The following is a 12949-nucleotide window of genomic DNA, read 5'->3' as shown; positions in this document are numbered from 1 at the left end:
TGACCCTCCGAGAATTTGGTTGGGTGCTAAACACCCAGAAATCAGTCCTAGTCCCGTCTCAACGCCTGGAGTACCTGGGGCTGATTCTCCTCAGTGGCGAGGGTGGAAAATCTGCAGTCTCTTCGGACGACGTGCAGCGGTTGACATCCCAAAGCTGGTCATTTTTTGCATGTGGGTCCTGGGTCTCATGGTAGCCTCCTTTTGAGGCTGTGCCATATGCTCAATCTCACACTCGATGGGACAAGAGTTTTTTGTCCCTGGATCATCAAATCTGAGTGAGCCCCCGGGTCAGGTCCTCACTGGTGTGGTGGCTGACATCACCGGCTCTTCTGTCTGGGAAGTCGTTCCTCCCCTGACGCTGGACGGTAATCACGACGGACGCCAGTCTTACCGTCTGAGGGGTCCAGTCGGCCCAGGGTTGCTGGACTCCGGAGGAATCACGCTTGCCGCTCAATGTTCTGGAACTCCGGGCGATCAAGCTCTGCCTCCTCGCGTGGTCTCGGACTGCAGGGGCGACCGGTCAGGATACAGTAGAACAATGCCACAGCGGTGGCGTATGTCAATCGTCAAGGAGGAATAAGAAGCGCGGCGGCAGCTTCAGAGGTCGCTCACATCCTGAGGGTCAGCTGTATATATTCCGGGTGTGGAACACTGGCAGGCAGACTACCTAAGTCAAAGATTTTTTTTTTCCAAAACTTGGAATAAGACACTGCGCTGAAACAAAAGAAACCTAAATGCTGCCAGTACCAAAAAATTGTAGATACAAATTCAAGGATATGTTAAAAAATGAGGTACGGCGCAAATAACAATATAAATGATAAACCTGATGGTGATACCAAAGTGAAAAATATATGAATTAACAAACGAAACCTCAATGAGAGGTTATAATAAACATACGTATGCAAAATAAGTGAATGAGTGCAAACATCCTAATCCTAAATAGAAAAGGGAATAATGATATTGATTCATATAATCCAAGTTCATAGGTGTAAAAAAAAAAAAAAAACGAAAAGTGAGAGAAAAAAATCCAGAAAAAAATCCCAAGTGTTTGCACTTGGGATTTTTTTCTGGACTGTTTCCCACTCACTTTTCGTTTTTTATTTTACACCTATGAACTTTGATTATATGAATCAATATCATTATTCCCTTTTCTATTTATGATTATGTTTGCACTCATTCACTTATTTTGCATACGTATGTTTATTATAACCTCTCATTGAGGTTTCGTTTGTCAATTCATATATTTTTCACTTTGGTGTCACCATCAGGACTACCTGAGTCGTCAGATGCTGGACCAGGGAGAATGGTCTCTCCACCCGGATGTGTTTCAACTCATCTGTCAGAGAGGGGACATGCAGGACGTGGATCTCATGGCGTCTCGTCTCAATCGGAAGGTTTTGAGGTTTGTGACCAGATCAAGGTACCCCTGGGCGGACATGACTGACAGGTCGGCGGCACCATGGGGTCGGTATCGGCTGCTTTATGCGTTTCCTCCTCTAAAGCTTCTTCCTCATGGAGGCCGAAGGGATCCCAATAATCCTGGTCGCTCCGGAATGACCTCGGCGTCCCTGGTACGCCGACCTGGTGCGTCTAGTGGTGGACGGTCCCTGGCGTCTGCCGATACGAGAGGTCCTTCTGTCGCAAGGTCTCATACTCCATCCTGCTTTACGGTCGCTGGTTTTAACGGCCTGGCTGTTGAAAGCCAGGTGTTGAGGGACCGGGGCTTGTCGGATTCTGTGATTTTCTACCATGTTAGGGGGCGTGAATCTGCTTCCAGGAAGATTTACCATAGCGCTTGGAAGGCTTACTTTTCTCTCTGACGAATTGGGGTGGTGTCCGCGCACCTATTCGGTGTCAAGGGTCCTGCTGTTCTTACAGCGTGGTGTGGACCAGAGGCTGGCTTTGAGTATGGTCAAGGGGCAGATTTCTGCCCAGGCTGTAATTTTTCAATGACCTCTGGCGGCTCACTCTCTAGTGAGGATGTTCGTGCAGGGTGTTCAACATGTGGCCCCTCCGGTCCGCCCTCCGCTGCCTCCTTGGGATTTAAACCTGGTTCTCTCGGCTCTTCAGAAACCTCAGTTTGAGAACATTAGGGAGATTCCTTTGTAAAGGATAAGAGATGGACAGCCGCACTCCAAAAAACGTTTAGGTTGTCTTTAATATAAAAAGGAATGAAAAAAATGCACTACAAAAACCAGCAGAAAATGGGAAAAGCAGCCTACGCGTTTCACACTATTGATCAGTGCTTAGCAATGACTAAGCACTGATCTATAGTGTGAAACGCGTAGGCTGCTTTTCCCATTTTCTTCTGGTTTTTGTAGTGCATTTTTTTCATTCCTTTTTATATTAAAGACAACCTAAATGTTTTTTGTAGTGCGGCTGTCCATCTCTTATCCTTTACAATTTGCCCTGTGTATTGCCCGCACCCATGATTTCCTGAATAGTCACTGATTGTTCATCACACCCACCAGGAGCCGTAATCTCCTTTCTCTAGGGAGATTCCCTTGCTGACATTTGTCTCAGAAGGTGGTCTTCTTGGTGGTGGTTACATCTGTCAGGCGTGTTTCTGAGCTGGTGGCCTTGTCCTGCAAGGCTACGTTTCTGATCTTTCACAAGGATAAGGTCGTGCTGCGTCCGCAACCTTCTTTTTTTCCTAAGGTTGTTTCGGCCTTTCATCTCAATGAGGATATTGTCCTCCCGTCCTTGTGTCCTCGCCCGTCTCATCCAAAGGAGATTGTGTTGCACTCCTTGGACGTTGTTCGGGCTCTGCAGGTGTACCTTTAGGCTACTGCTCCGTTCCGGAGGTCCGACTCACTATTTGTTTCGGTGGCTGGTCCTCAGAAGGACCTGGCGGTCTCGTCGTCCACCATTTCTAGGTGGATCAGGCAGATTGTGATCCAGGCTTATGCTCTAAAGGGGTGGGCACTCCCCTTTTCTATCACGGCCATTCGACCAGGGCAATGGGTGCCTCTTGGGCATTCCGACACCAAGAGTCCGTTTCCCAGGTGTGCAAGGCGGCGACTTGGTCATCCATTCACACTTTCACAAAATTTTACAAGCTTGATGTGTGTACATCTTCGGATGCTTCCTTCGGCCGCAAGGTTTTGCAGGCGGCCGTTTAAGGTTTGCAACTCCTCCGTTGAGGAGCTCTGGTTTTTCGTGGGGGTGACGTTGGTTTTGATGTTGTTCCCACCCCTCGTTTATTTGACACTGCTTTGGGACGTCCCACTTTGTCAAGAGTGCTGTGTCCGTCCATGGACGGAAGAGAAAATAAAAATGTTGTACTTGCCGTAAAATCCTTTTCTCTGAGTTCATGGACGGACACAGCACCCACCCCTCCTTATTTGTGCTTGTACTTGAACTGAGCTGCATGGTGCAGGGAGAGGGATTGTACCTAGAGGGGCCACCTCCAGGGCGGTGCTGTATAGTTTGTTTGATGTGTTTAAACATTAACCTGTTTCTGCCTAGTCCTCTCCTAGTTGAAGGCTGAATACCCACTTCGTCAAAAGAGTACTGTGTCCGTCCATAAACTCAGAGAAAGGGATTTTTAAATCCTTTTTTTCCCAAAAAAGTGTGCTTGTAAGACCGCTGCGCAAATACGGTGTGACAAAGTATTGCAACGACCACCATTTTATTCTCTAGGGTGTTGGAATAAAAAAATATATATCATGTTTGGGGGTTCTAATTAGAGGCAAGGAGATGGCAGTGAAAACAGACAGAGGAAGCTCTATTAGCATTGCTGGTTGTCTTGTCATACCAACAGCCACCACAAGATGGCACCAGATCACAGAAGGAAGCGGAGACCTGCAGAAGACCCGCAAACAGTGGCGGCCCGTCCATAGAGGGCGCCCGGGCGCCACCCCCCCCTCCCCAATCAGTAAAAAAAAACAAAAAAATCTAAAAAAAAAAAAAAAAAAAAAAAAGTTTATTTAAACATGTCCCTTTAAGGAATTTTTTTTTTCAAAAAAGGTCCTTCGGTGCACTGTGTCCCAGCGCCGGACGCCGGGCACAGTGCTGTGTGAGTAGCGCCACGTCTGTGCAATCGCAGACGAGGCGCTACATTGGCCGGAAAAAAATGCCATTGTGGCGTTCTCCATCGCGCCACTTGCTTCCGGCGCGATGGACTGTGTTGTTATGGCTCGGGTGCACACTTTCTGTGTGCACCCGCACGTCTCTATGCTAGTCCCGACGTCTCAGGAAGAACCGGAAGTGACGTCGGGACTCTCGAGCTCGCCTGGAAGCTGAGCTATGCTGCCAGCACGCCTGCATTAACAGGTATGAACCCCCTCCCTGCCTAATCAAAGTATTGCAAATAGCGGACATGTATGTAATAGCGGGCAAACGGACCCCTTCCTTCACCCGGCTCTTAAAAAACTTAAATAATAATTGGGCGAAAATATCGGCCGCATCGGCCCCCCCCCCCCCGCTTATTTAAATGTGGTTTTTTTTTGTTAATCGACCCCCAAGCCCCCCCCCCCCCTCCCCGGTTATTCATGTTTTATTTTTGGGCTTGTTAAAAAAAATAAAGTATTTAACATTGTTTTTTTTAATTTAACTGGTGGAAATAGCAGCCGCAACGGCACCCAAAGCCCCCCCCCCCCCTTATTCATTTTTTTCCTACCCCATCCAATCCCCCCCCCCCCCCCCCTCGGGCTTGTTAAAAAAAAAGTATTTAACATTTTTTTTTTTTTTATTTAATTGGTGGAAATAGCAGCCGTAACGGCACCCAAACCATCCCAACCCCATCCCCCCCCCCCGCCGCTTATTCGTTTTTTTTGGACCCCATCCAATCATATCTGTGCAACTTCAAGTCACAGTGACTTCGAAGTAGTCCCTGCATTACTTTTGTCCCACTTTGATGTGACTTGAGGTGCATAGACCTCCAGAATACATAGGCATTGCTTCAAGTCGCTGCAAAATCGCAGCAAAAAATTGTGGCAGAATCTTGCGACTTTAAGGCTAACGCAGTCTGAAAGTTTGATGCGACTTAAAGCAATGCCTGTGTATTCTGGAGGTCTATGGACCTCAAGTTGCATCAAAGTGCGACCAAAGTAATGCAGGGACTACTTTGAAGTCGCTGTGACTTGAAGTCGCACAGATATGAACGGTTCTCATTGGAAATCATAGGGTACGACTTGTCATGCGACGTTGAAGTCCCAAGTCGCAGGACAAGTAATGCAGTATGTCTGCAGTCTCTGGTCATCTTGTGCAGTATGTCTGCAGTCTCTGGTCATCTTGTGCAGTATGTCTGCAGTCTCTGGTCATCTTGTGCAGTATGTCTGCAGTCTCTGGTCATCTTGTGCAGTATGTCTGCAGTCTCTGGTCATCTTGTGCAGTATGTGCGCAGTCTCTGGTCATCTTGTGCAGTATGTCCGCAGTCTCTGGTCATCTTGTGCAGTATGTCTGCAGTCTCTGGTCATCTTGTGCAGTATGTGCGCAGTCTCTGGTCATCTTGTGCAGTATGTGCGCAGTCTCTGGTCATCTTGTGCAGTATGTCCGCAGTCTCTGGTCATCTTGTGCAGTATGTGCGCAGTCTCTGGTCATCTTGTGCAGTATGTCCGCAGTCTCTGGTCATCTTGTGCAGTATGTGCGCAGTATCTGGTCATCTTGTGCAGTATGTGCGCAGTCTCTGGTCATCTTGTGCAGTATGTCCGCAGTCTCTGGTCATCTTGTGCAGTATGTGCGCAGTATCTGGTCATCTTGTGCAGTATGTGCGCAGTCTCTGGTCATCTTGTGCAGTATGTGCGCAGTCTCTGGTCATCTTGTGCAGTATGTGCGCAGTCTCTGGTCATCTTGTGCAGTATGTGCGCAGTCTCTGGTCATCTTGTGCAGTATGTCCGCAGTCTCTGGTCATCTTGTGCAGTATGTCTGCAGTCTCTCATAATCTCATGCCCATTTAGAGTCCTTCATAACTAACAGTGTAATTTTTTTGTTTGCGCGATCTGTAAGGCTGCGCTATATACCATGATTTGTGATGCTGGGGCTATATACCCTGTGCTGTGATGCTGAGCTGTATACTCCTGACACTATGAGGGGAAGCAAGTGGAATACAGGGGACGGAGTGAGTGTATTCTATAGGGGGTGTGGCTTATGAGAAGTGGGAGGGACCAAATGTGGAGGGGCGGGATCTTGCGCCCCCCCATTCTAAAATGTCACCAGCCGCCACTGCCCGCAAAGCTGCGGCCTCAATTACCGACTGGCGCAACGCGATCGCACGGCGGGGAAGGTGGGGGCGCATGGAGACGCAGAATACCCCAGCTGTGCCACCCCAGGTGCCAGGTCGCTATTTCTTGTCGCAATTGCGACCTGGTGCCCGGGGATTGTCAAACACTGAATTAAACAGAAGCAAGGGAGATGCTTGAACTGCAAATCCTCAAGTGCGGCTTCAGCAAGGGGAGCAGTTGGCAGCACAGCATTGACATCTCCAAGTCACTAGCAGTCGCAGGCAACAATGGTGATCTCACACTACAGATATACTACAACGAAACCCAAGCCGCTTAAAGAATACTCTTTTCAGGAGAAAATCAAGGCAAAATGCCAAGTTTTTTCAACCCTGGAAGGATTTATCCCATATTTTGTGATACGACACTGCGTCGCTTTAACTGTCAATTGTGCGACGTTGTACCCAAAGAAATTTGTTTGATTTTTCCCCACAAATATAGCTTTCTTTTGGTGGTATTTTTTACTTTCTGCTATAATACATAGCCCAAAAAAGTAAAAAAAAAAAAAAAAAGCATTTATTTATCAGTTTAGGCATATATGTATTCTTCTACATATTTTTGGTAAAAAAATATCGCAATAAGCGAATATTGATTGGTTTTTGCGCAAAATTTATAGTGTCTACAAATTGGGGGATAGATTAAGGGACTTTTCATTTTTATTGTTTTTACTAGTAATGGCGGTGATTTGTGATTTTTTTTTTTTTTTTTGCGGGACTGCGAAATTGCGACGGGCAATGACCCTAAGTGACTCTTTTTGGGGACCAGTGACACCAATCCTGTGATCAGTGCCGTAAAAAAAATGCAAGAGGTTAACAATAGGGGCCAATCAAAGGGTTAACCGTTTTCCCTGGGTGTGTTCCAACTGTGTGGGGGATGGGCTTACTGGAACAAACATAAAGATCACTGTTGCTGATCACAAGGAACAGCAGATCTCCATCTTGTCCCCGTCAGAACTTGGATCCGCATTGTTTACACAGGCAAATCCCTGTTCTGCCTCTCTGTAGCACGATCGCGGGTGGCTGGCGGACGAGTCTGCCAGAACCCGTGCGCACACACTACCCTGACGTGCAGTGGGCACGTGCCCACAGTATCTCATGCACGAAAAGATGTACAAGTAAGTCGTTTCGCGCAGCCGGGCTGCCCTGCCACGGTATATGTGCGGTGGGCGGTCCAAAAGTGGTTAATTTAGGTCCACTTTTATCTTTCAGACATCAGTAGGCTTTATCTGAACCAAAGTTTTTTAGTAGCATTGTTTGTACTAAACTCATTTGCAATTTTTTGCTAAAAGTAGCAGTTGATTGTTAAACTAATGGAATTGATGGCTTCCTATGGGGTAAGCTAAACAGGGAGAAATGATTTAGCATAATTAACATAGGATTTGAGTACTGTGAGATCATGCATGATTGATTACTGCTTCCGCCTTGTGTAACTTTACAAGAGTAACAGCCATCCTTTTTTTTTATGGCTGCGTTTTAGCTCCTCAGTGCTTTTGTTCATTGTCCTCCTGTAACACTTTTGGTTAGGCATAATAGCTTTGGTCCAACAATTTCGATCTTGCAAACCTCTTTTGTGCACAGTAGGGCATTTGTCTGTGGTATTTTCCTTTTACAAAGCTAGTTGTTGAATTTTTTTTCTGAGAGGCAGTTAAAGCATAAAATAAAAATGACATTGATGAAAATATAAATACAAATACACTGTGCGTTTTAGGGTCGTACAGTGTAACGATATTAAGGTTTGTGTCGATGGGCTTTTATTCATGTCAGGCAAACTTTGCAATGCAGAACAAGTCCATAAGAATTTAAAGCAACTCCAGGAAGAGATTCAATGAATTCTAAATGATCACATGAATATCTCAAACTGATGCCAATAGCACAAGCCCAAAGCCTGTTAACACAGGACCTTGGAATATGTATTAGTGAGATGTATTTGACTTGCACTCTTGTGTTTGCCTTTTATTTTCAGCATTCCAACTCCTGCTTTGGATCTCCTAGACCACATGCTAACCCTGGATCCCAACAAGCGTTGCACTGCAGAACTGGCTCTTCTGAGTGACTTCCTGAAGGATATAGATGTGAGCAAGATGCCTCCTCCAGAGTAAGTCTAGTCCAGTACAAATATAGGTATATAAAGAGACAGGTTTTTGTTAATATGAATAAAAATATATTCTGGATTGCTCTTAAAAGGGAAGTATAGTAGGAAGTAGTTATTTTGGCAGCTTCATTGAAAATAACTGTTTCTTGTCTATTTACATGGTTGGAAGTAGGCATACATTTCCCAATGCACTCTACACTGATTTACTCCTAAAACTGTACAAAAAGGTGGTAAGAAAGCAGTACTCACCCCTGGACCACTCCTTTTCTCATGTTTTATACAACTACATACATGCAGCCTTTTGATTTTGAAGGCCTTTTTTTCAAGCCATCCTGAGTTGGAAAAGGTTTTTAGACGGAAAAGTTCCTTACTATTCGGGGAAAAAAGATTGGCCGAAAGGGAATCGCTAGTGGTTGCTGCCACATATTTTTTCATTTACACATTAATAAGGGTTTTTGAAAAAAAGTGAAGGCACCAGCTAGAAAAATACTTCTTGGTCATACAGTACAGGGCACATGCAAAGTATTCAAATACCCTGGTTTATAGGCTCATACTTTGTGAGTTAGGTGATTGAACACTGGAAAAGCTTTCAAGGCCCTTATCCCACCACGAGTCCTCATTTTTATTTTATTTTTAAAGGTAAATTTAATTTATTTTCAGTACACACCAAACAAAACAAACCTGTATACAGAGCGAACATCGCTCAATCCATTACAAAATATGGTCAACTGGTATACATTTAGTGGGTAAATAGCAACCCAAAGGTCAATTGTCTATTTTGCTTAATTGAAACCATTCAATGATCAGGGGCTTCATTCAATCTTTTCAAGGAGCAGGTGGTATAGTACTTTCGGAGCTGACCCAAGAGCCCCAAATCTTTTTAGGATTTTTTTTTTTGGGGCATCCTCTGGCTTCATACGTCAACTTGTATAACGGTATAGCATGATTAATGGTAGTGAGCCAAAAGGCTATAGTGGGCGAGGATTGAGTCTTCCAATGGATGGTTATCGATTTCTTAGCATAAAGGTTTGTACATTTTTAGATATACCGTCATCATCAATATATGCCAGTAAACACCGTAGAGGATTACAGATATTGGTTATCTAAGTTAGGGAGCTTATGAAGACCGTGGCCTCTGACCAGAACTTCCTAATTGGAGTACACTCCCACATCAGATGGAAAGAATGTGCCATCAGCCATGCCGCATCGGGAGCACAAGGCACAGGGTAATCTATTAAATTTATACAGTAAACATGGTGTAAAGTAGGATCTGTATAAGCAATTTCGTCTGTATCACCTTGTCACAGAAGAAATTACACAGGGAACCTGGAGGGGAAGAACTTCCTGCCAGATGTCTTCTGTCAATTCAGGGATGTCAGCACTCTATCTATTGTAGAATGTAAGAGGGTCCTATAATATGTTGAAACTAGTTTGGTGTGAGAAGAGTCAGTCAGTAATTGTTCTAGCGGAGAAAATTAAACTACTATGTTACGAAGGCCAAACTGCGTTGCCGCAGTGTGGTGCATCTACAAATATAGGAAGTAGGCCGTACGGGGTAGATTATATTCTCAACAAAATTCTTCAAAAGGGATGAACATGTTATCCGAAAATAAATGAGTGATTGTTTTCACCCCCACCCCGTTTAGACCAGAATCCCCCATCAGTTCTGCGGGAAAATCTCTAGTAAATCCGGATTCCCCCATAGTGGAGTCTTTGGTGAGTATATATTGCGTTCATTCGATGACAGCATTTTAGTGAGCCTAAAAATCTGTAGTCATCGCTAGGATAGTTTTACCCTCTCCCTCTAAAGGACATGCAGTTAATAAGGTTTTGAAGAGACTCATAGGAGGTAAGTATAGCTGCCTCCAAGGCATGGGCCAACTGCGAGGCGATGTAATAGGTTTAAAGGCAGGGTAAAGCCAGCCCGCCCTCCACTACTGGCAACTGTAGGGTGTTTTTAGCAATCCTAACTGCTCCCCCAGCCAAATAAAAGTGGTAAGGATTGAATCCATTTCCTTAAATTTGACCTTGGTGACATATACTGGTGAATTACTCAGAATATACAAAAATCTTGGTAAAAAGATCATATAAAAATGTTTATCATACCTAGTAATGTCAGATGGAGATTGGTCCACGTCTTTAATATGGTTCTCATTCTTCCGATAAGAGGATCTAGGTTAATTTTGATATAGAAGGAGATTGGGTGTTGTATCTAGAGGTCGACCGATATGGGTTTTTCTCTGGCCGATGCCGATATTTGGAAATCGGGGTGGCCGATTACCGATATATGTTGCCGATTTTTGCGGCCGATATTTTAGGCCGATTTTTTTTCCCTTCATCTCAGAAAATCTAGGGTGGAGAGGTGGGGAGGACGTTATTGTTTAGGGTGGAGAGGTGGGGTGCAGCCTATTAGTACCTGTCAGTGTCCATCAGTGCAGCCTGTCAGTGTCCACCACTACAACCCATCAGTATCCATTAGTGCCCATCAGTGCCCACCAATGGAGCCTATCGGTGCCACCTCAGTGCCCACCAGTTCAGCACCTGTCGGTGCCACCTCATTATTGCAGCCTATCAGTGTCCATCAGTGCCAACCAGTGCCCACCAGCACAGATCGTCATTGCCCCCAGACAGCACAGATCGTCATTGCCCCCAGACAGCACAGATCGTCATTGCCCCCAGACAGCACAGATCGTCATTGCCCCCAGACAGCACAGATCGTCATTGCCCCCAGACAGCACAGATCGTCATTGCCCCCAGACAGCACAGATCGTCATTGCCCCCAGACAGCACAGATCGTCATTGCCCCCAGACAGCACAGATCGTCATTGCCCCCAGACAGCACAGATCGTCATTGCCCCCAGACAGCACAGATCGTCATTGCCCCCAGACAGCACAGATCGTCATTGCCCCCAGACAGCACAGATCGTCATTGCCCCCATCGTCGGTGTCATTCACTGCCAGTCTACCACCTCATCAGTGCCACCAGCGAGCGCTCCCAGCTCCGTTCCGTCCCCTCGCCAGGCCAAAGACGGCTCCATTTGTCCCCTGACATGCTGCGCGCCTTGCCTCTGCCTCCAAACTACAAACCCCAGAATGCAGCGCGGCGATTAACAGCTGGAAAGTCAGACAGCGGCTGTGGTAGCAGCCGTTTAGAATAGACGCTGGGCAAAGATTTCCAGCCAGCACACCCCTGCCTCTGATCCCTTAATATCGGCCCTTTTGTGCATAATAATCAGCCGATGACGATTTCTCTAAAAACACGAAATATCGGCCGACCGATATATCGGTCGACCTCTAGTTGTATCCTAACCCCCAAATATCGGAAGGAGCTGACTATTTGTAGCGGACAAGAGGGAGGTAGCACCATCGATGTTGCCTGGTCTATCATAAATAGAAGAGATTTGTCCCAGTTAACCATAGTGAGCAAATCCAACGAAACTAGACAGAGATCAATACGAGACAGTACTATGTGATTTAGACTGACACGAATACTCTCTCCCATCCACATGCTTTCATCTCCAGGTCTCCACTAAATAAATTTGAGTCAGAAAAGAACCCAAGAGTGTGGAGGGGAAGTGTAGAGCAGCAGAAAAGAACCCAAGAGTGTGGGGGGCAGTGTAGAGCAGCGGAACCTATCAATAAAGGGCCCACCGCTGATGCCAATATGGAGCTCATCACCCGTTCAAAGAATAGTTTAGTGAAGGGTGGCGGAGCATATAGACTAGTCACCCTGCATGTCTTACCCAGGAGTTCAAGCACAACAATTTCAAAGCAACCATTATGATAGTTTGATATGTTTAATACTGATAGGTGCTAATTTAGAGGATGGATGTGCCCCTGGCATATGTGGAGTATGTGGAATGAATAGCGTATGCAATTTTCGCTCTCTTAAGGGCCATGTCCCTAGATCCATGGAGGTTGGTTTCTTGGAGAAGGATCACATGCAAATTATGTCTCGCCAGATATTCAAACATAAGGGATCTTTTCACTTTAGGGTTAAGCCCCTGAACATTCCAGGAAACGTAGTCTATACATGAGTAGGGATAAAGTCTGACTAGTGAAACCCAGTTCCCAAAGCCTGCTGGAAGGAACCATAGCATGGAGTCCAGCATGACATGAGAAGTGCATAAGAGTGTGAGCAAATCAAACATGTGAAACCATAGCATGCCATGTAGAGATAACAGTTGTATACCAGATAGGTCAGCTAGAACATTAGACAGAAGTATATAGAATGGTAGATACCAACATTGCAGAAGAAAAACGGCAAGAAAAAAAACAAAGGCTCCCAACATTCCAACCCATCCTAACTTTCTCGGCTCCCAAACATATGAGAGCTTTGTTCCCAAAACCAAAACTGAACATGGATAAATCAAACATATGCATTGGAGGAAGCATAGTGCCTCTTAATGGGATAATTTGCAGGCCAGAAAGGCCAACCAAGCCAGTAACCAAATAATCATGTATTGGTGAGTAAAAGCAGAACGAAAAAAACAAATAACAGTCCCAGAACATTCAAAACCACCCTAACCCTCCCGGCTCCCAAACACATGAGAGCTTTATTTCCAAAACTAAAACTGCAAAGCAAGGGGGTCATGGCACAGTCCCTCAACCAACAAACCCAGAGATGTGAAGAAGTC

The 12949-nt window shown here is 45.6% G+C and overlaps 1 protein-coding gene across 5 annotated transcripts in view; it reads left to right on the top strand.

Annotated features, from left to right (window-relative positions):
* CDK12 (cyclin dependent kinase 12) overlaps nt 1–12949 on the top strand; it is a 425890-nt gene that overhangs the window by 264791 nt on the left and 148150 nt on the right. For all 5 annotated transcript variants that reach the window (XM_040331634.1, XM_040331633.1, XM_040331632.1 and 2 more), the window contains exon 11: nt 8184–8315. In XM_040331634.1, coding sequence (XP_040187568.1) covers nt 8184–8315 — 132 coding nt within the window. The remainder of the gene's footprint in view (nt 1–8183; nt 8316–12949) is intronic.

This window comes from Rana temporaria, chromosome 12, assembly GCF_905171775.1.
Source record: "Rana temporaria chromosome 12, aRanTem1.1, whole genome shotgun sequence".
Lineage (NCBI taxonomy): Eukaryota > Metazoa > Chordata > Amphibia > Anura > Ranidae > Rana > Rana temporaria.
Note: the sequence above shows the minus strand (reverse complement) of the source record. Positions and strands in the feature narration are given on the sequence as shown.